Source organism: Mauremys reevesii, linkage group 1 (genome assembly GCF_016161935.1).
Source record: "Mauremys reevesii isolate NIE-2019 linkage group 1, ASM1616193v1, whole genome shotgun sequence".
NCBI classification, from domain to species: Eukaryota; Metazoa; Chordata; order Testudines; family Geoemydidae; genus Mauremys; species Mauremys reevesii.
This window is the reverse complement of record NC_052623.1, coordinates 20,940,483-20,964,307: the sequence shown is the minus strand read 5'-3', so window position 1 is coordinate 20,964,307 and position 23,825 is coordinate 20,940,483. Positions and strand designations below refer to the sequence as shown.

Genomic DNA, 23,825 nt, shown 5'->3' with positions numbered 1-23,825 from the left:
TATAACAGACCGCAAATTCCATGTGTATGCTGGTTATGTCGTATGGATGGTTGTGTTGATTTGTGTCTCTAGGAGGGGTTGTGCTAGAATATTTGTTGATTTGTACAGGTGGTGAATGAGGGGAGGGTGCTGTGGTAAAGTGGTGTGTGCATTTTTGGGCTTGGTGCATGGGTGGTTGCGTTGCCCTAGGAGAGTTGTGTGGGTTTATGTGGTGGCAGTTAGGTACAGAGGTGTGGCGATTTGGCCAAGGAATCCATCATCTGTGCAGTTTCCCTCAGACAGCCAATGAAAGTATTGCATGTTAATTAGCTGCAGAGTAAGGGTGGTGATTGGTTGAGTTACCTCTCATATAACAATGGTCTAGGACTCTTGGCATGGCATAGACACATGCCTTACTATTGCTGTTCACCACACAGGTGTAATGCATAAAGTAAAAATGGCCGAAAACTTAAAGCTGGATGGTAACAGACTGCGAATTCCAGTGATGATTCAACCTGGTGATATTCTGAACAAAAAAGAGCTCTCAGCCATGCTCGTAAGCTGTTTCCATCACTCCACACTGACTCTCCAGGCATTTTGGACTTTAGAATGAGGCACAGATGCCTAGTGGCCCACTACATTTTAAAAATAGCTTTACTCAGAGCTTTTTTGGCTAAAGAAATACAACTACCGTCTGTTGTTTTTTTTGGCCCTTTATAGTTACCTTGTAGGAGATGAACTGTGGGTAGTTATGGAGTATTTGGCAGGCGGCTCCCTGACGGATGTTGTAACAGAGACCTGCATGGATGAAGGACAAATAGCAGCTGTGTGTCGAGAGGTAAGATCATGCCCTACTTGTCAGAACGAGTGCTTAGCATGAAATCTATAAATAAAATTAAGGTTTCCATGAAGTGTCATGGTTTTACAGTATGACTTGGAACTAGATATTTAATAGTTCCATAGGACATAGCTTAACTGCGACAGAAACATTTAAAAGAAATATCACCAGTGAGTTGAGCACAGAAGTAGCATGCCACAGTGCTGTGCAAACATTAGCTAATGGATGCAGTCCTGTTAACAGAGTAAATCTTTAACAATTTGAATTTCTGTTACCTAAAGTTCCTTGTTTGAAGTAAGGCCTGCCAGTGTCTGCCTAGGGACATGGTGGATTCTCCATCACTTGCAATCATTAAGTCAACACTGGGTACCTTTTGAAAAGCTGTGCTGTAACTCAAACAAGTTGTGGGCTTGATGGAAAAAATACTAGGTACGGTTCTGTGCTCTGTGTTATGCAGGAAGGCAGATTAGGTGATCACAACGGTCCCATCTGGCCTGAAAATCTTAATGTCTTTAATTCTCTGCACTGATTCAGTGCCCCCATTACATCAGGATAAAATGACTTTATACTGTTTTGATTTGCCCCAGAAACCAGGCTGTGAGGGGGAAGCCAATGCTGAACGAAGGGGGAGATTTTCAAAGACACAGATGGGAGTTAGGCACCTGACTTTCCATTGACCCAGCTGCCTTCTTTGCCTTTGAAAAAACTCCCCTCATATTTTTGTACTGTCCCAGAGCCTTTATTTTCCTCCTGCCCTGGAAGGTGAATTCCATTGGATAATGGAATTCCTGCTTTTTAAAAGCAGAAGAAAGAAAGAAGATACTCCTTCTGGAGGGGCAGGTGGAATTTTAAGGCCTCGTTAAAGTTGGCCCCACGGAGTGCCCTGGATGGTTCCAGGCTTCCTGTGGATGTTCCTACAAGAGCTCATTCTGGCACACTGTACGTATGGAAGGGGGTGGCATTCCTCTTGAATGTAAAGCTGCTCTTTTTCCACTTGTGGTGCAGTCCTCAAATCTCTCTCTTTTTCAAATGTTGATTAGAATTCAATAATTATACCGAAGAAACTTTGAAAACCATGCACCAAGTCGAAGAACTGTGGAAGTTCTGTTGTTGCCTGGGCCTTTATGGGCCAGCTCACTATTACAAAGGAATTTTCTGGCAGTGCTCTTGTGATATTGCAGAACGATTTATTCCAGGTTGTGCCAGAGGAGCCCATGCACAGTGTTTATTTTTTAAATTTGGTTTGACCTATTTCTTCACAGCCTCATTAGTGGATCCATCATCTCGGTGTTAATATTCTGTTTGCAGACAGGCTTGCAACCTAGTCTGCAGTTTCTAGGATAGTCCCTGTTTACAGGGCAATGCCAGATCCCACGTCTAGTTAATGGGGCTCAAAATCACTTTTAGGGCTCCCAACACATAATCCCTTGCAGCATGGTAACGTTTTGATGCCTTAACCCTCAGCTCTAGAGCTAGGCAATTTTTTCGGAAGTTTGTTCACCAAAAAACTCAGTTTGGGGTGAGTGAAGCTATTCGCAAATTTGTGTTGAGTTCACTAACCAGTTTCCACCAAACAGAAAAAGTTGAAATGTTTCAATACCACGGAAAGGAAATATTTTGTTTCAGCTCCCCAACAATTCATTTAAGTTTTCAACCTTTTGAAGAAAACAAAGCAAAGGCTTCACAAAGTGGTGGTGGTGCCTCCGTTATAATAGCCTTGTGGCTAGAGCAGTTATCTGGGATGTGGGAGACCCAGGTTCAGTTTCCTCATCTGCCTGATGCGAGTAGGGACTTGAGCTCACGTTTTAAAGAAGTGCCCTCGCTGCAAGGCTGAAGGTTCATTCTTGCTCTCTTTAGTCAGACATGATGATATGAGCAGCCTGTAGCCCATGAAGAGCCCCCAGTCCGGAATTTTCCCAGCTCTGAAATGTCCAGCCTTTTCCTGGACAATTCACAGGAATAATAAGGCTTGTTTGCTCCAACTCATCACTTTTTAACTGGAGTTAACTCTCACTTCAGTTCAAAGGCAACGCTGGGTTGGGTTAGATTAAACGTAAAACAAGTTTATTCTTTTTACTGGAACTCACTTAAAATCCGATCCCCTCTTGTTAATAGAGCTAGAAATGGTTACAGGCAAATAGAAGTGAAAAATGCTTTCTAGCAGCTAAGACTTAACAAAACAAGCTACAGCCATTCTTCAATATACCAATCTACTTTCCAGCAAGATGGCTGACCTCCCCTGTGGTCGGGTTCTTCCACAAAGTCCAGGAAGATTGTCTTTTTAGATGGAAGATAACTTGGGATTGTTTTTGCCCCTCTCTTTTATAGTCCACTGAACCGTTGCAGTGGATTTTTCTGAAGGTTAATGTCCCCAAAGTAAAGTTCATTCAAGCTGCGAGGAAGGCAACATGGAGTCTCCTGGCGAAGGAAATTTCATGCTGGTTTCTTCCCCTGCTGGTGTTTGTTAAAATGCAAATTGATCTGTTTCTTGTAGTCCCCCTCATACCCCCCCATGCTGTGATGCTAAGTGGTTATCTCCTCCCCTTGTTTGCTTGATGGTCCTATTAACTTTCTATGTAAATTGCATTCCCATTGTCACTTACTCAACCTTGGAAGTACCTTCAAGGTGGCAGAACCACATTCCTTTGTCTAGGGTGGGGTAACTTCAGCTCTGCCTGGCAGATGCACATTAAGACCATTAATTCCCCATGTTTGTAAATTTGAATTTGTCCCTTATACATACACCCTCAATAATATTAAGTATCTGTATGGCATTAGCTTTCTATTGATATTGTAACCTGTATCTAAAAGGTGTCATGTATGTCATTAATGAGTTGGGGTACACACAACTGGTCAGGGTAGCTGAATCTCACTCCCAGATGCCAGTGAGCCTCTTGCACTGGGATGCTGTTAGAGTCACAGTTTCCCACATCCCATGTGGCTGCTCTCACCATCAGACAGAAGCTTATAAGGGAGGCTCCACCCAACCTCCTCCTTCCTATTTGAGAATCCTTTCCTTTGCTTTTGTCAAAATGCCTGAAATCTGAAACAAAATGTTTTGGGTAGAAGCTAAACATTTTTTTTTGACATTGAGACATTTTGTTTAGTTTTGACTTAAAATTTTTTTTTGATTTGCTAAAAAGTTTAAAAAATGCCTTTTTTGGTTTGATCCAAAAAATAACTTCTTTATGCATTTGTTTATTTTGGGAGGAATTGCCAATGAACAGAAAAATCAATTTTTTGCCCAATTCATAATGATTAATTCCAATTTGGGTCTGATCAGGGTACAAACAACGATCTCCATTCCACACAGATTTGAGATACTCTGACATATCACTTGTGTGTCACATAGAAATACAGTCATGGAACTGTGGAGATAGAATTTGTTGCTTATAGTAAAGAAACTAAGCCAATGTTGTTTAAAAGTGCATCTCTTCAGATTCGACTGGTTGCCTCCTTTCTAATGCAATTTCAACGGTTGTTGAATGGCTTTATTAAAAAAATACTGTCTTGTTTTCTCATAGTGTCTTCAGGCTCTGGAATTCCTGCATTCAAGCCAAGTTATTCACAGAGACATCAAGAGCGACAACATTCTACTAGGAATGGACGGCTCTGTCAAACTAAGTATGCAGAAGGCAGCTTTGATGATGACTCTAATTATGAGCTTGCAAATTAAAGGGCAGGGTGTTCTTCCAAGGCACAGTTGTGTTGTGAGGATAGCCAATAGGCAGTGGCACCTATTTGCGTTAATGGTAGCTGCAGGGATAAATCGCTGTGCACTGAGACCATAGCTTTAAATATGGTTGGGCTAGATCAGGGGTTGGCAACCTCTGGCAGGCAGCTCGCCAGGGTAAGCACCCTGGTGGGCCGGGCCAGTTTGTTTACCTGCCGCGTGGGCAGGTTCGGCCGATCGCAGCTCCCACTGGCTGCGGTTCACCATCCCAGACCAATGGGGGTGGCGGGAAGCCGCGGCCAGCACATCCCTCGGCCCGCGGCGCTTCCCACCTCCCCCACTGGCCTGGGATGGCGAACCGCAGTCAGTGGGAGCCGCGGTCCGCTGAACCTGCCGACGCAGCAGGTAAACAAACTGGCCCGGCCCACCAGCTAAGCACCCTGGCGAGCCGCATGCCAGAGGTTGCCGACCCCTGGGCTAGATTAAAAAGGATGACTTGAGGTGGGCGGAAGGGATCTCGTTACTTGCAGACTGAGCCCAATAAGTATGAAAAACAATGAACTAGCATTCTGGGGTTCCATGTTTTCCATCTTTACAAACTGTCAGCCATGCCCACTCAGCCTGGGTTCTGAGAGCCAAGCTGAGCTCTTTCCTTCTTGCACATTATCACCAGCAATAAAGATTCTGCGTGCCACATTATGTCCTTAATGTCACCTGTGCTTTCTGTGGGCTGGCACAGGGGTAAAGATTGGAACCTAGTAAAGAACTCTGTTGATGGGGTTCTGGACGGAAGAGAAACCTGCTCCAGGGTTAACAGGAGACGTAAATAAATAACCTCTGCTTTAGTCAGTAATGTAAGCAGATATAACTCTAAATTCACTCCAGGAGCAGATCTGCTGAATAAGAAGGTATCATTTATATTTTTTACATAAATCCCTTTTCAGGTAGAACTGCACTTCCATATCCCACTGTTTTGACTTTGTAGCAAGCTATGAATAGCTAGCCAGAGGCAAAGATGCTGTGTGCTTATAGAATTTTTTTTTTAAACTGCATTCTGATAGCTGCCTAGTGTGGGTTAAGTTAGAAAAGTCTCTCTGTGAAAATGGTGCAGTATGCTTTCAGGCTGATTCTCTCAATGGCTCCAATACAAACTTACTCAGTTATAACCCATAGATGATTTTTCTAGCTATTAGCCTGGGTGCAAGGCTCAATCTGGGATCTAAAAATTAAGCTGTATGTTTTCTCCCCCTTACCTCAACCTGAAATAAAATTCTACCAGCAAAAACTTTGCTGGTAGTTATGTTTCTTCTTCGAGTAGATGCAGATATGTATTCCACTTAGGTGTGCATGCACCCAGTACACCAGAGCTGAAGAAATTTCCCTAGCAGTACCCATAGGGGGTGGCACTCATGCTTTGTGGCCATAACCCCTCCCTTAGCTACATGAGGCAGTGTTGTCCTGACCCTCCCTCAGTTTCTTCTTACTGCCTGTGGCTGGAGTCGGTGCCCTGTGTGATCTTAACCTGGTTACCTCTCAACTAGTTTACTATTTTCCCTTGTGTGTAGTTAGAACATAAGAACGGCCATACTTGGTCAGACCAAAGGTCCATCTAGCCCAGTATCCTGTCTTCTGACAGTGGCCAATGCCAGGTGCCCCAGAGGGAATGAACAGAACAGGTAATCATCAAGTGATCCATCCCCTGTCGCCTATTCCCAGCTTCTGGCAAACAGACTAGGGACACCATCCCTGCCCATCCAGGCTAATAACCACTGATGGACCTATCCTCCATGAATTTATCTAGTTCTTTTAGTTAGTAGTACCCTTAGTGTTAGAGTAGCGTTAGTTGTAGTAGTTTGTTTCCTCGGTGATGCCCCCACTCATGTGTAAACATTGTCCTTTCTGTGGAGGAGCGATCCCCATGCAGTGCTTCCTCTGTCTCGATGAGGCCCACATCAGAGTATTGTGTGATCAGCAATTCATTTAAGAAAACGGACTCAAGAGGCGCGGGACCTTTGCCTGAAGCAGTACCTGCTCGAACAGGCCATGCAGCCTGCTTCAGTACCAGGGCCCTCGCTGAGTTGCAGATCACCCTTGGGTTCGGAGACTGCTGCCACTTCATGTTCCGGAGCAGTCACCCCTCCGAAGAAACTGAGGAGCCGTTCCTGCTGACGGTGCTGAGGAAAAGGTCCCATGACACCACCCGAGATTGGTTCAGGTCTGGGGGTGACTCTTCCACCTGACCCAGGAAAAGCAGACCAGCACAGAATTGGTGCCGGTGTGCAGGATGGCACAGGTACCTCTAACCCTTCCCTGGTACCGAATAGGAAGGCTAGAAACCCTGTACTGTTGACTCCGGTTCTGGCATCTTGAGTCTGGTACCGACGAGGGACATACTGATACACCAATAAATGTGGAAACAGTCGGTACCAGGCAGTTACAGACCTCCTCTGCCTCTTGGTCCCAATCTCTCCATTGGTCCAGGACTGCATCATGTATAGCCCTGTTGGCTGAACAAGTGCTGAAACCTCGGGTCTATCGGCACCATACCCCAGTGTTCTCCTTGCAGGGTCGGTGCCAGAATTGGTATAGGGACCTCAGTACCAGGAATCTCCTCTGCACAGCTACGGTTGGCTCTGCAAGTGCTTCCATGGCGACTTTCACCTCCCTCAACGTCGGTACCATCAGACAGTCTGGTAATGCTGCTGACTTTGGGATCGACAGTGCTTCCAGAACCAGCATGCTCAATACTGATGGTACTGTTTCCATGGGCAGCACCTCTTCCTGCCTTGTTCTGGACAGGGGATGCATCAGATGGGTTACTTGTTCCCTCTAGTCTCACTCCACCCTTTTTCCAGGATCCCGAGGCTCCTTGGCATCTGAGTCGGGGTCACCATTCTCCTGCTCTCCATGGCCTGACCAGCATCGGGGCCCTTTGATGGAACGTTACGGGTACCAGGATTGATGCTTGTCTCATGGTCAGGAGGGAGGCCTGTGGCCTGGCACTTACTGGCCACCAATGCGTTATCCATGTCAACGGCCTCCATGGAATGCTCCTCGGTTGCAGAGGTCCCGCTCTTCATTTTGCTTGAAGGCAAAATTGCTGGCCAGGTCTGCAGTGATGACCATCATGGTACACTGCAGTCCCAGGCTCTGGGGGTCCTCCTCCCTGCAGAGCCTCCACAGTCGTCCTGTCTGGGTCCATCAGCCCTAGAACAGGATCCGGCTTTGGCTCAGGTAAGGGCCTAGTCTTCGTTTCTGGATGATTCTGTGCTGCCTGGCTCATCCTTCCCTTCAGTACCAGAGGATTTTAAGGCATGGTGGGGCATAGCTTCTTCCCTCAGTATCCAAGTGGAGTTCTTGCAAGAGAATACCCACAAATTAGTGGATATCTGCAGCCGCCTGCTCCTGGGAGAGTTGCCCTCCTATCAAGGATGTGCTCCTTGAACCAGCTAAGGCCCTCTGGAGCATGCTGGCTTCTATACCACCTGCAGTTTTACTCCCATCCAGCCCCAAATTCCCTAGTTGTATTTGCAGTGAACGACAGACCCCAGCAGGGCAGTCCCCTAAGGATAGGGGCTCTAAATGATTGAACCTCCTGGGCAGGAAGATTTACAACTCCTCTTCCTTATGGATGCGAACTAGCAACCCTTGCAGTCCAAGTATGATTTTGTTAACTGGACAGCTGTGTCAGAGTTCACAGACCAGCTGTCTTGTGTGAGGAATTTGGGGCATTTGTCACTGAGGGCATTTTGGTGTCCTTGCAGCCCATGCTAGACATCGTGAACACTTCAGCCTGGGTGATGGCCTCTGCAGTCACCATGAAGAGGGCTTCCTGGCTGCATGGTCTGGGCAGTGCCCCTGATGTCCAGCAAGCCATTGAGGATTTGCCCTGCAACAGCCAAACGCTGTTTTTTGACAAAACTGACGAGACGCTGCATTCCTTCAAGGACTCTGGGGCTACCCTGTGGTCTTTGGGGGTGTGCATGCCAGTGGTGCAGAGGTGCCACTGTGGCATTCAGCAGCAGTATTGTCCATAGCGCACGTTTGGCCCTCCTTGCCCTTCTCCAAGGCAATGGGACAAACCCAGAAAGAGGGATAGATTCAACAGGAGAAAGCAATTGGTCTTGGGGTTCGGCCAGGCCACACACTGTCCTCCAAGTGCCCATTTTGTCTCTTTGGTCCAGAGCACTGTTCTAGTCATTGCTCCTCTCCTGATCTCCCTGCTTTGGGGACAGGCTGGCCTGCTTTCACAATGCTTGGGGATCGATCACCACCCACAGCTGGGCCCTAAGCACCATCAGATTGGGTTATGCCATCCAGTTCCTCTCCACAACTCCTCCCCATCCCACTTCAGGGCCCCCCTCTCACGAGATACTGCTCTTTGAGCAGATCCGCTCTCTGCTAGCTTTGGAAACAGCATGGTTGTGGCACAGCTGAATGAGGAGGAAGAGCCATGTTTGGTGGCTGTCCAACAAATCCTCCTTAACAGTAAAGGACATTCCACCAGGGTGGATTATTCAGTGAAATGGAAGCAATTTTCGGTATGGCCATTAGCCTGCAGAATCCAACCATCGCTGACCTCTATCCAGGGCATTTTGGAGAGCCTGCTGCACCTTCTGTCATTGGGGCTTGTGTTTAATTCATTGAAAGCATATCTGGCAGCGATATTGGTATTTCATCCCCCCCATCCAGGGAAGATCAGTCGTCTTCAGTGCCATGGTAGCAAGATTCTTAGAAGGGCTCCTTCATCTACATCCTCCATTCCTAGAGCCACTTCATCTGTGGGACCTTACCTCATCCTAGCAGCCTTAATGGGACCTCCATTCGAGCCCCTGCAATCTTGTCCCTTACCACTTGTGTGTCAGGAAAACTGTATTCCTGGTAGTGATCACATCCCCAGGGAGAGTGTCAGAGGTGCAGGCTCTGATGGCAGAGCCTCCTTATACACAATTCTCCAAAGACAAAGTGACCTTATGGCCTGAATCCAAAATTTTTGTCTAAAGTGGTTTCTCAGTTTCATTTGAACCAGGTGATGTATATACCTGTGTTCTTTCCGAAGCCACATTCATCTCCAAAAAGCAGCATCTCCATATCTTAGGTGTCAGGCTGGCCTGACATCTGGACAGGCCTAAACCATTTAATGTTTTGCCTCATTTGTGTTGTATGCAGATCGCATGAAGGGTCAAGTGGTTTCTACAGAGACCATCTCCAAATGGATAACATCCTGCATCAAGACTGCATAGGAAATAGCTCTGGCTACCCCCTCGCAGTGGGTGCGAGCTCATTCTATTATGGCGCAAGCAATATCCATAGTGTTCCTCAGTGACATTTCCATATCGGACATTTGCAGGGCTGCTACGTGGTTGTCAATACATACGTTCACGAACCATTATGCCATAACCACACGTTTCAGGGTGGATGTAGGCTTTGGTAGGGCGGTCTTGGAGTCACTGTTTAGATAGACCCTGAATCCCGCCTCCTGGTGGGGTACTGCTTGTGAGTCACTCAAGTGGAATACACGGCTGTGTCTACTTGAAGAAGAAGAAATGGTTACTTACTGTAACTGTGATTCTTCGAGATGTAATGCAGTCATGTATTCCATGACCCAGCTTCTAGCCCCTCTGTATTGGAGTCTTGTTTCCAGGCATTTGGTGCTAAGGAACTGAGGGAGGGTTGGGACAGCGCTGTCCCATGTAGCCAGGGGAGGGGCTATGGTGACAAGGCGCAAGTGCCACCTCTCTGCGGGTACTGCTAGACAAATTTCTCCAGCTCTGGTGCGCTGGGCACACACACTTACGTGGACTATAAGCGTCCGTATCACATCTTGAAGAATCACAGTTCCAGTAAGTAACCATTTCTTATGGTGCAGGAGGCATGAGAGCAACCAGCTTGCTGTGTTGGCTTTGCAAGGCTAACAGGAGTAAGTACTTGTTTTAATCAGTAAAATAAGCAGATGAGTTGAAAAGACATGGGGATCAGAAATCTTCACTTAAAGGTTCCATTATTCTTACTTTTGACCATAACTGAATTTAAATGTCTAAAAGTAAATTCATATGGACACAAGTGTTCACACTGTAAAGCAAATCCAGCTAGATGGGATGACACATCTACTGTGGAAATAACACAACTGTGACACATCTGATGAGAAAAAACATAGACTATCCTAATCCCAGATCAGATTTAACATCAGTTAACTTTTCTGGCAATGTCAGCTTAGAATAATGACATTTAGAAGGTACAGCATATATAGTGCGTTACGCTTTCAGGCAGGTTGTGAGATAAGAAATACTGTCCCCATTTTATATGTGGTCATGGAGGTGTTCACTTGTCCAACGGCATTACAGTGAGTCATTACAGTAACTTCTTGCTTAACGCTGTAGTTCTGTTCCTGAAAAATGCGACTTTAAGCGAAACGATGTTAAGCGAATCTGATTTCCCCATAAGAATTAAAGGGGGAAGGGGGAGGGTTAGGTTCTAGGAATTTTTTTCACCAGACAAAAAACTATATGTACACACACAGTATAAGTTTTAAACAAACAATTTAATACTGTACACAGCGGTGATGATTATAAAGCTTGTTTGATGTGGTGAAGTAAGAGGGTGGGATATTTCCCAGGGAATGCCTTACTGCTAAATGATGAACTAGCATTCGTCTGAGCCCTCAAGGGTTAACACATTGTTAATGTAGCCTCACACTCCACAAGGCAGCACGAATGGAGGGAGGGGAGACAGCATGGCAGACAGAGACATACACCCTGTGTGCAGGGTCAGCTTTAGGCCGATTCCCCCGTAGGTGCCTTTTAAATTTTTGATTTTTTTTTTTACATACCCGGCGGCAGTCCGAGTCTTTGGCGGCATTTCGGCGGCGGGGGGTCCTTCAGTGCCATGGAAGACCTGGAGCAAGTGAAGGACCCCTGTGCCGCTGAAGACTCAGACCGCCGCCGGGTATTCGAATCGGGCCCCACAGTTCCTAAAGCCAGCCCTGCTGGTGTGTGGGGGAGAGAGAGATGCACATTATACCTGTAAGTACGCTGACACCACTCTAAGTACATTGCCTTTAAAAAGATCAGGAAGTTGAGATAGCAGCTGCAGCCAGCAAGCTCTCTCCCTCCTGAGCCCTGTCGTCCCCACCTTGCTTTATATGGAGAAGGGGTAAGCGGAGGGCAGGAGTAGGGGGGAGGGGGACACGCTGACATTAGCCTCCCTCTTCCCCCCTCCCCTGCACAGCAAGCAGGAGGCTCCCGGGAGCAGCTCCAAGGCAGAGGGCGGGAACAGCACATGGCAGTGGGGGGAGGGACAGCTGAACTGCCGGCAATTGCTAGCCTGCAAGCAGTGGACAAAGCAGGCAGCTGCCAAACAATGTTATAAGGGAGCATTGCGCAACTTTAAACGAGCATGTTCCCTAACTGATCAGCAACGTAACAACAAAACAGTGTTAACCGGGACAACTTTAAGTGAGGAGTTACTGTACAGAATCCAGATGCCTTGTGTCTTAACCACATAACTACCCTTCCTTTCATAACTGCTGCCATAACTTACATCAACTGATGCATAATATGAAACCCATTTTCAGCCTTGTTTTCAGTCAATTCTCTGGCATTAATGGCATTCTCATAACACAAGAACTAGGGGTCACCAAATGAAATTAATAGGCAGCAGGTTTAAAACAAACAAAAGGAAATATTTCTTCACACAGCGCACAATCAACCTGTGGAACTCCTTGCTAGAGGATGTTGTGAAGGCCAAGACTATAACAGGGTTAAAAAGGAACTAGAACAGTTCGTGGAGGACAGGTCCATCAATGGCTATTAGCCACGATGGGCAGGGAAGGTGTCCCTAGCCTCTGTTTGCCAGAAACTGGGAATGAATGACATGGGATAGATCACTTGATGCTTACCTGTTCTGTCCATTCCCTCTGAAGCACCTGGCATTGGCCACTGTTGGAAGACAGGATACTGGGCTAGATGGACCTTTGGTCTGACCCAGTATGACTGTTCTTATGTTCTTATCTATCTTTGTGAACAAACTAACTTATCTTTAAAATGTCTCCTTGCTCCCCCCCTCCCAATTTTCTCTTCCAGCTGACTTTGGTTTCTGTGCCCAAATAACACCAGAGCAGAGCAAACGCAGCACCATGGTGGGGACACCGTACTGGATGGCTCCTGAAGTGGTGACGCGGAAAGCTTATGGGCCGAAAGTGGACATCTGGTCTCTGGGAATCATGGCTATTGAAATGATTGAGGGAGAACCTCCTTACCTCAATGAGAACCCTCTGAGAGTAAGCTAATGCTATGTCACTGCAGTGCCGTGAGAGTCAGCCAGATGTGTCAAACCTGGCTTCGCTTTTGTGATAGTTACTGTATAGTCATACGTTAATAAGAAAACCTCAGAAGTTTCTGCATTAGGGTGAACAGATGCACCCTGGATGCTTCTCTGAACTTCTCTGCTATATTAGGCCAGAAGCAATGCAAGAATAGTCTTTTGTGCCATTTCTCTCCATTCAGTCCCTGTCCTGGCTATAAACTAGAAATGAGGAAAATTCTGACCATTTCAGAGCCTTAGAAGTCTGAGTTTGGTTCTAGATAGTGGAGGCCTGTGGTCTCGGTTTTGTGAAGTGATTTAACCGTCCTTCATAAGCTGTCTTTCTAGGAATACCTTTCCAGTGGCCCGCTTCAAAGCATGGCAGGTGCTTTTGTAGACTCGCTCCTAAGACTCTGAGGACCAGATTGTGGGTAGTTACTTACTATCCCAAGTTATGGGCGTAGGCAGCAGGAGCACCGGTAGGCATAGTGTTCTGTAATTGTGGCTGGCTTCTCAAACCCTCAAGCCCAGCCCCTCCTGTGCAATCCCACTCCAGTTCGCTGCCTGGTTCTCATACTGTGGCAGTGGTGGATGGGTTGCAAAGGCTGAGCCCAGGCAATGGATGAGCTGCAAGCATTGCAGGAGAAGTTTCAAATCCAAACACATTCAAAATAAATGTTTCTGTTAATAGTTTTGTAAAACTTTGGGGTTTTTACAATCTAAAAATGTTGGGTCTAACCTGCCTGACATTGTCCCTTTCCATACATGATATACACCAGACCTTCACTTATTCATTTGGGATGCAGATGACCTGCAAAGTTAATCAATGGATCAAATTATCCCTCTGTCGGTCAGATGTGACTCCTGAGAGGATGAGAAGAGTCTAGCCCAGTTTGTTTAACGTTTGTTTCCAGTGCAAGAGACTAAGGCCATCTCTATATGTACAGCGCTGCAGCTGCACTGATACAGTTGTGTCGCTGCAGCGCGTCTGGTGAGGACGTTCTGTGCCGACGGGAGAGCGCTCTCCCATGGGAATAAAATAACCACCTCTGCGAGTGGCAGAAGCTGTGTCGGTGGGAGGAGCTCTCCTGCCGACATAGAGCTGTGCACACAAGCACTTATGTTGGTGTAGCAGCAACAAAGAATCCTGTGGCACCTTATAGACTAACAGACGTTCTGCAGCATGAGCTTTCGTGGGTGAATACCCACTTCTTCAGATGCAAGTCTGTTGGTGTAATTCACGTTGCTGGGAGGTGGAATATTCACACCCCTGAGCGACATAAGTTTTGCTGACATAGGCTGTACTGTAGACATAGCCTAAGAAAAAGCCCAATGGGAGGGAGGCTGTGAGGAGGAAAGAAGGGAAAGGAAGTGAATGTTACTTAACTGGCCTCAATAACTTAACACTGTGGCCTCATTTAACTCAAGGTGCTCCAGTTCCCAGGCTGTTGAATTGCTCCTCTTAGGTTCAGGGGCTCTGAAAAGCCTTCAGACTGCCTGGGAGCATTAAACTGATTCTTGCCTTCTTTCTGTTCAGGTGGAGACATCCTCCTCCAGAAGGATGGTTCTCATTTAAATCAAATTCTCTGAGCCCATTGGTTCTTAATTCCCTCTGTTTGGAGCAGTCTGACTTTCCCCTGTCATAGTAGGAAAGCTGGTTGTTCTTGCAAGGTGCTGAGTGCCTGAGCTATTGCAGACAGGCACTCAGCATCTTACAAAAGCGGGCTCGTGTATGCAGGGACATTTACAGGCATAACTATGCCAGTAGAGTTACACTGCTGTAATTATAGTGGTATAACTCCCTGTGTGGACATTCTTCTTGCAGAATAGAAGTGTCCACTCAAGGAGTTGTACCAGTATAAACCACAGTGGAAAAATTTTACTGATCTAGTTATGCTAGTACACGCCCCTGTGTATAAAAGCCCTTAGACAAGGCATGAAATGTTTTTTCTTCTTGCAAATCCCTCCAGACGACTACAGGATCCAAACCTGGATTAATAGGGTAAAATACTAGGGAACTGGATCCTGGCCATTTAAAAATAGGGCAGACAGCAGTTCTATTTTATAATAAACATGGATGGACATAAGCGTGGATGAGTCATGCAACAATTTGTTCCTAACCGAATGTGCAGGAAAAATAGAAGCCTGTGTAATCTGCAGAAGGAGGGATCTTGCTCCAACAAGGGGTGAATCTGAATTGCCCCTCTTTTCCTTTTGTTCCTTGGTGCTCGTTTCCTGCAGGCCCTGTATCTCATTGCTACCAATGGTACTCCAGAGCTGCAGAACCCTGAGAAGCTTTCACCCATATTTCGAGACTTCCTTAACCGCTGTCTCGAGATGGATGTAGAGAAAAGAGGCTCTGCCAAAGAACTGCTACAGGTAAGCACTGGGAGGGGCGAGCTCAAGTCAAGCCAGCAGTCTGGCCTCTACTGAGGATTTCTTTTACGTTTAAAATGGCAAGGCTGATGGCACACGCATGTCTGAGGTGACTTGCCCGAAGGGGCACAGGGAGTGGATTGATGAGGATTTTTTACTTTAGGACTCTTTTCCTGGTTCCGATCCATTTTTGTTTTAGCCACTGTCTAATGGCAACAGCTGGGTGGAATATTCTGTAACCAAATTCAAAATGCTCACTCTGAGCCTGGCCCTGCAAGATGCGGGGCCCCTTACTCCCATGGTTTCTCCACAGCTGGTGCCCAACTCTGTGTGTGTCGGCACTCCCTCATTGCTCAGACTTCTCTCCCTGCTCCTCTTGGCCTTGTCAACTGAATGATTCCCCACGACAGCCCTTCTGCTGCAAGTGTCTTTTTATACCATGTCTCAGACCCTGCCATCTCTCTCCTTTATTCACCTCAGCTGGGCTACAAAGGGGACTTCCACCCTGTCCGTGTTCTGCTAGTCTGCCTTACCTTGTGTCTGCTTCCCTGAGATGCCTCTACTCATGCCTTCATTGCTAACCTTTTATTGGGTGCCATTCTCTCACTGATGCTCTTCCTAAATCCCTGCTGTCTCTGTTTCAGGAGCCTGGGTGCTGTAGCCAAAATGCTTCCAGGGAGCAGAACAGTACTGGCCTCTCACCCACCTCCCCTCTGTTTCCACGGATGTCCAGTTCCAGGACTGAATTCAACCCCTTCAGTTTGCGTGTGTTCCACTCCCACAGAAGTCCAGTGGGAGTTGTGCATGTGTGACTGATGGGATGGTCATGTCCAGAGTGGTTGGGCTCTACCTGACTTCCTCACTTGAGATCCACTTAAATCTGTCTTCTGCTCTCCTCCCTTGACGCGCTATGGTCGGATTGGGCATTAGCAGCTTTTCTTGTTACCCCCTATACATGGAATTATTTCCCCACTGCTGCAGGTTTTGCCACTTCTTGAAATTTACCTCAAAACCCACCGCCTTCAGCTCAGGATGAACTCTCCATACACTGCTTTGTGGCACCATGTATAGTGTGATGGATGCGCAACCATATCGGGGTTGCATTGTAGTAAGTGGAAGGTGTCCAGCAAATGGACGCCTGGATATCTAGTAAATGACTTAGATTGCCAGTTTGACTATAACTGTGCCAAACTCCAGTTCCGCTTTGCAGATATTAATAGATTGAAAGGCCAGAAGGTTCTATTATGATAATTGAGTCTGACCTCTTGCATGACACAGGCCGTAGAAAATCACCCAGTAACTCCCACATCCAGCACAATAACTTGTGAGTGAACTAGAGCAGATCTCTGTGTCTTCGTTCCGTCCAGGACTAAGATCCTCTAACTTTCAATTTATATTTTGAATTAACTCCGAATCCATGACGAATTTCCTGAGTTTCAACTAGTTTTGTGTTACAAGCCCACACAGCTGGGAATTTAGCCTGATTTTGGTGCAAAGCTGGAACTCAGTCCAGGCTTGCTTGAAAGGTGTTTGTGACTTCAGCAAACCTTTTAGTTTAACCTGGTTTGAGTTTTGAGCCTGTAACTAAACTAAACTGCAAACCACTTGAGCTCTGCATGGCTTCAGTGCAAATGTTTCACTCTGTGGTGAGACTTGACCTCAAAGGTATCGTCAATAACTTAGTTTTCTCCTTCTCTCCTAGCACCAGTTCCTGAAAATTGCGAAGCCCCTTTCTAGTCTCACTCCTTTGATTATTGCCGCAAAAGAGGCAGCGAAGAACAACCACTAACGCGGAACCATCATAGTCATCGTGCCAAGTCTTTTCAATGTTCATTTCAGACCCTGAATACCTGCCTTCCCGCTCCTTGGGGGTGCCCAAAACTTTGATCCTCTGAGAGTGGGCCACAGAAGTAGTGTTTGTTGAATGTTAAAGGAGGCATTGCTGATCTAAAGCCGTGAACAGCCTTCTCACCCTCTCGGTGGGAGAAGACTATTTTGTATGGTTGACAAGGTCTTTGTGAGAACCTCTGAGCCTGATGTAGCAAAGCCAGTTTGATTTCATATCTCTTAATGTGTTTGTTTTTTAACGTAAGTGTGGAGCCTTAGACCATGTTTATCTTAATCAATTAAATCTCTCGCTGGCTGCATTTTCCCTGCCTCTGCCCAGCTCAGTTGTTACACTACTGAAACTCCTGCATGCTTCGGGTTACTTGAAGAATGGAGCAGCCAGCAGAAATCTGAACAGCTTTAATAACGGAAAAGAGGGCTGCAGGAGTATGCAGCACCCAAACACTTCCTCAGTGCTGCCGGACGCCTTGACAGAGAGAGCTGAAATATTCTAAATTAACTTTCTGCAACCATCGGAGGATTTAATTCATGGATCACCTTTGTGCTACGTCTTGTGAATCAGCCTCTGATTAAAAGATCCTCTTTCTGTTTTCATCTCAGATTTGTAGACTTCAGTTTTCAATTCTGCTAATTATTAGATCACTTCCAAAAATAGTATTTCTGGTGCGTTAGAAGGTAAATCGCAGAAGAAGGTGGCAGGCCTATTTTTTAAAAGTATTTCATTTGTAAAGCACAGCTTGTGTTAAAGAAATCACTGCTCTGTATCATAAAACACTGATACAGTGGTCACCATGACAGTATCACCATTTGCCCACAGTTTGCCATAGTGGTATTTGAGAAAGTATAATTTCCTATGCCAAGTTCAGATGCTGTTGGGTATAGTAGTTGTGTGTGTAAACTAAATAATCTGTTTTCTTTATCCTGTGACTTATCTGGAGGACCAAGAGGGTTAATAATTCCTCTGGTTGCCACAGTTTTTAAAGCATCAGGAAACTTGGAACTGCATCTGAGTGGAGAAATCTGTGTCCTAAACACTGGACTATAACCAGCTGTATGTTGATTTTAATAAAAACTGCTGCATTTCTGACCTCAGGGTGGGGGAGAGAGGATTTAGAGGATTAACTTCATAGTCATAAACACAATCCTCTCAAATTGACTACTGTTCATGCTATTCTTCGTTTGCCACTGGGTGTCCAGAGGTGATGGCTAAAGTGGTGCGTGCAAACTAGATTATTTTATATTTGGAGTTCCCTAGACCGGCGTATATCCAATTACGAACATGATATGGAGTCTAAGTGGCTATAATTTCCATACTGAGGAACCAGAAGATCGTGTAAAAAGGCATGCATTAAAGTCAGGTGGGAGCTGCTTTCTCATACTGTGCTGTTGCTTTCCTTGCCACGGCCTTCTCTTCTGGCCCCTTCTGGTATAAATTAAACCAATGTATGAGGGCTTAAATGATGGAGGACCCACCAGGCCTCCAGCAAATGGTAACTGCATAGTAGCTCAGTCCAACTCCTAGGTGAAACCTGTAATTGACCCTGTCTGCTTGGATACCAATGGATTTTTCTTCATCTTCCTCACTCTGGTCTCTGCCTCTTCCCTTGTTGCCTAACAAGTTACTGCGTTTAGCCATAATATCTGCCAGATGTACACTATTGGGGAGATGGAGGACCAAGAGGGTTAATAATTCCTCTGGTTGCCACAGTTTTTAAAGCATCAGGAAACTTGGAACTGCATCTGAGTAGAGAAATCTGTGTCCTAAACACTGGACTATAATTTTCCAAGTGAACTTTAATTTCTGATGCCTCATCTTTTTAAAAATTGATTTGTATAGTTCAATCACCGTCATGTACATACACACATCTCCTGGTTGAGAGCATTTCTGCTTTTCAATATCTTATGTAAATTCACGGTCATATGAAAATGCAAGCAGTTCCTTTGCTGGTATGAGTGTATCTATACTAGAGGGTTTTGCTGGCACAAATCACACCTTACACGCCCTTGTCTCACATAGTTATGCCTGCAAAAGTCTGTAGTTAAGATCTCCCCTAAAATAACCTGGATTAAGCTGCTTTCAGGGCCTGGCAGCTCGACACAAGTTAAAACAGGTACAACTAAAAGGATGGTCCGAGTCCCTGTTTTCCCCAGCCCACCAGCTGAACGTTCACAGCATGTTCACAGCTCGCAATAAAATTGTAATTTTAAACTCCAGTCATTAAAAATCCCATTTGTTCACCTTTCTGTGACGAAGGATTTCCCTGGATATCTGTTTCTGACTAGCCTTGGGTTTCTGGGTGAACACCTAGGACAAAATTGACAAAATTTTGTCCTAGGTGTTCACCTAGAAATCCAAGGCTAGTCAGAAACTAGAACAGCCCAGCCCTGGGGGAAGTGTGATTGGATGATCAGATAGACACTCCCTGGGGAATTTGGACAGAGGTTGAAGGGAAGTAGCATTGCCTTGAGTAATTGTTGGATAAATGACCAATGACTGTCTTATTGGCCCATGTAATGGGAAATAGACTACAGGCCACGTCCTCAGCTGGTGGATATCCGTGTAGCTCCACTGATTTCAATGGAAATACATTGCTTCATGCCAGCTGCCCGACATCTCTGAGACAAAGCCCTTGTAAATAACAGGGATTAGAACCTGATCCGTAAAGGCACTGTGGGTCCTTGCCTCACAATGGGAGCCCGGGGGTTGATCAGACTCTATCCATGTTGGCTGCTACCATAATTGAGCATGGGTGCTGGTAGCAGGATTGCAGCACAACTTCCCTTGACCAAGGATTGCTGCTTATAAATAACCATGTTAAATCATGCTTCAGGCTATCCATCGCCCGGGGGGGACTACAGTCAGAAGGAACCATCTATTCTTTCTCTTCTGTCCCTCAGCTTAATTCTAATCCATGGTGGTGCTTTGCCTATGATTCCATCATCACTACTTAGTTTTCTTAATAGCTTTGTGTGAGAGCTTTTGCCAAAGGCTTTTTGAGGCCCATTGATAAATTGTAGGATTGTGACATCAGAGCTATGTCATCTAACAGTCTGGCTTCATTGCCCTGATCTATTGACATGAAAGTCAGTGGTGCAGAGTACAATGGCTGGCTGGCTGGGCCTGATTTAAGTTAACTGCCTCAGGTACATCAGGTAAATTCTTCTGTTTGAGTTCTCATGTAGTTTAAAACTCTGGTATCTGCCTTACTTTTAGCACTTGGTTGGACTCATGTATCAACATGTTGCCTTTCCCATTCAGTCATCGCCTCCCATGTCCTGGGCTCACTGCTGCTTCAGTTCATGCATATATGCTCGGCTAATGCCCATGTACAGTAGAACCTCAGAGTTACAAACACCTCGGGAATGGAGGTTTTTCGTAACTCTGAAAGTTTTGTAACTGAACAAAACATTATGGTGGTTCTTTCAAAAGTTTACTACTGAACATTGACTTAATACAACTTCGAAACTTTACTATGCAGAAGAAGAATGCTGCTTTTAACCATCTTATTGAAATGAAAGAAGCACAGAAACAGTTTCCTGGCCTTGTCAAATCTTTTCAAACTTTCCTTTTTTAGTAGTTTATGTTTAACACAGTACTGTACTGTATTTCCTTTTTTTTTTGGTCTCTTCTGCTGCTGCCTGATTGCGTACTTCTGGTTCCAAATGAGGTGTGTGGTTGACAGGTCTGTTTGTATCTCTGAAGTTCTACTGTACTAGAGTAATAAACCTGGTCAGATGTTATGGCCACCACTCTGTCTTGGGAGCAATGCTTTCAGAACGTCAAGATGTTAAAACTACTTCAGTTCACTTTGAGAACATTTTCATTCCAAACATATATTTAAAAATTTAAAAATCCTGGGAAAGCTCTTTCCAATGAAGATAAATCTGCATTGTTTTGATGATTGCTTCTTTGGTTTTTCCATACTATGGCCTTTTCAGGGTAAATGATAATACATTTGAAGGACTAGCAACAATTCTCTTGACTGTTTGAGAGCCAGATTCCTCAATTATGCCACTTAAATAGTTCCCCATTTAATATATATTTATATTGAAATGGCTCCTTTATATTAGCTGCTTGGAACATAACTTAGTAGGTTCTTTGTTTGCCTACTACGCACCCTCTGAAAATCAGTCCGCTTCAAGGTGTCTTGATTGTGTCAAGTAGATCAAGGAATAGTAAGGACTGCTCACCGCTGCAAATCAGCCACTCACAAAAGCTTAACACGAAATTAGGCTGACATCAATCTAGGCAATCAAAGCCTGATCCAGAGTCCACTGGAAGTGATGGAAAGACTCCCATTGACCTCAGTGGATTTTGAAACAGGCCCTTGAAGAATAGCAAACCCAAAGGTTTATCCCTCTCCCTAAAACAGGGGTCCCCAACGTGGTGCCCGTAGGCGCCATGGCGCCCGCGGGGGCATCTAAATGCGCCCGCGTCCTGGCCAGCAGTCGAGCATCCGCCGAACGCCGGTGACGCCTCTGGATGATGCTGCTTGCCGCCAACAAGCGACGTCATCGAGAAGCATCGCCACTGGGGCAGATGGGAAGAGGCAGATGGGAACTTACACAATATGCTTCCTGTGTTTAACTGTTATAGTTAAAATGTCTTTTTCACTTAACTCCTCAATGTTTATAGAAATAATTTATTTTAATAAGTTTCTAGGATTTTGTACCCAAGAGGGAGAGAGGTAGGGGTGTGTGTGTGTGTGTGTGTGTAAGTAAATCCTTTGTGTGCCTTTTAAAAGAGAAGGCTTGTAGCTGAGGAGGAGAATGGGATTGAGTGAACAGCAGCCCATTGTTACGGCTTTGATAGCACAGCTTCACTCTTGGAATGTCTTAATTAAAGGGACATATCTGTATCGTTTCAGAACATAAATTTGCTCTATTTGTTACTGCTTCAGACGAGTTATTTATGTCCCTGGCAGGCTGGAATATCCCTTTAAACAAAAGTGGTGGGAGTTCTTCTTGAGAAGACCCAGGTTTCCATAGAGACACTTTTGCTCTTTTATTTGCCTTTTTAACAGATCTTGGTATGTTCAAGGCCAAGTTTAAGTAAAGACATGGAGAAAACCCTTTACATCCACACAAAGGCCAAGATTTTACAAAGGGGTGAGTGATTTGGGGTGCCTTAGTTTGGTAGGTGTCCCAACTTGAGACCCTGGTTTTCAAAAAGCTCTGAAAAAGTTGGGCAACCCAACATTGAGGCACTCGAGATCAGTAGTCACTTTCCTAAATCTTGGCCAAGAACACAATAGCTATGACAATACACATAGGCCATATTTACAACAAGGTATTTATGATGTGTGAGAACAGACTGATTTTATGACCTGTGAGTTAGCTAGATGAAAGTTTTAAAGAATGTTTTGCCTGTCACTTGTTGACATAAAGCAGGTCCGGACAAAGATCCCAGAAGAATGCTCCACTTCAAATTGATTATATGAAATAAAATGTTTTACCGCAAAGCATGTGAGCTAACATAACCCACAAACAATGTGTAACAGCATATTTGATCATGTACATCTCCTAAAATTTAGTAGAGGTGAAGTCAGGCTTACAATGACCTGGCTAACATTGGTTTTTGGCATGGTTTTTTATTTTGTTTTATTTCCACAAAGCCCACAATTTTATCCCTGCGTCAGAGGCCATCAGACTGAGCACATGGATAATTCCCTGATTCAGGAAACTGACTGTTGCCAATGAAAGTGTACAGAATCAAATATGAGATCTTAGAGAAACAGCTCCCAACCTTGATACTGAAAAGCAGGAGCTAATAAAGCAAAACAATTGCAAGAAAGACCTGGACAGAAACTTGCAGGCCAAAATAGACTGTTTCAGAACAGTGGTGGAAGATTGGCAAAGGGGTGGAGAATGTCGAGGAGATTCTGGGACTAAGGGAAGTAAAGATTAAACATTTGGAATTCCAAAACAGGAACTTGGAAAGAGCCAATGACCAACTGACTGAGGAAATAAAGGGAATGTATCTCCAGATTTCTGCATGTCAGGATTACAAATCTTTTCAAGAAGGAGAGAGATCAGGTATGGGAAATGTAACGTCTGAAATCCAGAAGTGCTTGAAACAACTTCATAACAAGCTGGAGATTGCAGAGCAGCAGCAGAAAGAGGAAAAATGCCAGGCATCCAAGTTAAGGCATGTGCTGGAAGGATTTAAGCAAATCTGGGAGGTTCAGAAAAATGCCATAATCCAGCTGAAAGGATAACTGGAAAATTCAGTGCAGGAGACCGGAAAATGAAGATAGAGCCCAGGTTCGTTCGTTGTTGCATAAAATTGTGGAAGCAAAGCTGGTGCAGATTCACTGGACAAGAGAGACTATCTCAATTGCCTTTCAAAAGGTGTCTAGTTTGTATTCCCCTTGGTCCTATGCTTTGAATGTATGACCACATCAGTCATGCTATATATCTTTATATTCAGCAAAGATTTTAAGTCTGTCAGTCATCAACTGCTGTTTTCTGACCAAAATCTTGAGTTTGCTGAGAAACCTGTCTCCATATGCTATCTGGAAATAGGATGGCCTGTGGCCATTTTAAAGTCAGCTGTGCAGCCTCTCTTCCATCTCTTCATATCAGCTAAATTAACCCTCCTTCAAATGCCTGGATTGTTTGTTTCTTCTTGATGTATCAGCTCAATCGTTTTTTAAAAAACGCTTCTTTAAAATAAAATCCAAATAATTTGTCTGCTGGTTCTCCTTTGTGTACTATTTGGATGACTGATTTCAAAGAGTTCCAGTAGATGAGAGAGGTGTAATTTTCCTTTGAGCATGCCACACTCATTATTGTTCCTATTACTATATC

At 45.2% G+C, this 23,825-nt stretch overlaps 1 protein-coding gene and 1 long non-coding RNA gene across 7 annotated transcripts in view; both read left to right on the top strand.

The window, feature by feature from the left end:
- The window catches only part of PAK1 (p21 (RAC1) activated kinase 1), a 108,789-nt gene extending 91,175 nt beyond the window's left edge, over positions 1 to 17,614 (top strand). For all 6 annotated transcript variants that reach the window (XM_039514900.1, XM_039514883.1, XM_039514873.1 and 3 more), the window contains 5 exons: positions 700 to 817; positions 4,342 to 4,441; positions 12,572 to 12,768; positions 15,033 to 15,170; positions 16,870 to 17,614. In XM_039514900.1, coding sequence (XP_039370834.1) covers positions 700 to 817; positions 4,342 to 4,441; positions 12,572 to 12,768; positions 15,033 to 15,170; positions 16,870 to 16,956 — 640 coding nt within the window. In that variant the 3' untranslated portion in view covers positions 16,957 to 17,614. The remainder of the gene's footprint in view (positions 1 to 699; positions 818 to 4,341; positions 4,442 to 12,571; positions 12,769 to 15,032; positions 15,171 to 16,869) is intronic.
- A 1,748-nt stretch (positions 17,615 to 19,362) lies between these two features.
- LOC120397199 lies at positions 19,363 to 23,708 on the top strand. Its single transcript, XR_005593714.1, has 2 exons — positions 19,363 to 20,168; positions 22,945 to 23,708. It is a non-coding gene; the product is annotated as an uncharacterized LOC120397199 (long non-coding RNA).
- The last annotated feature ends 117 nt before the right edge of the window (positions 23,709 to 23,825 follow it).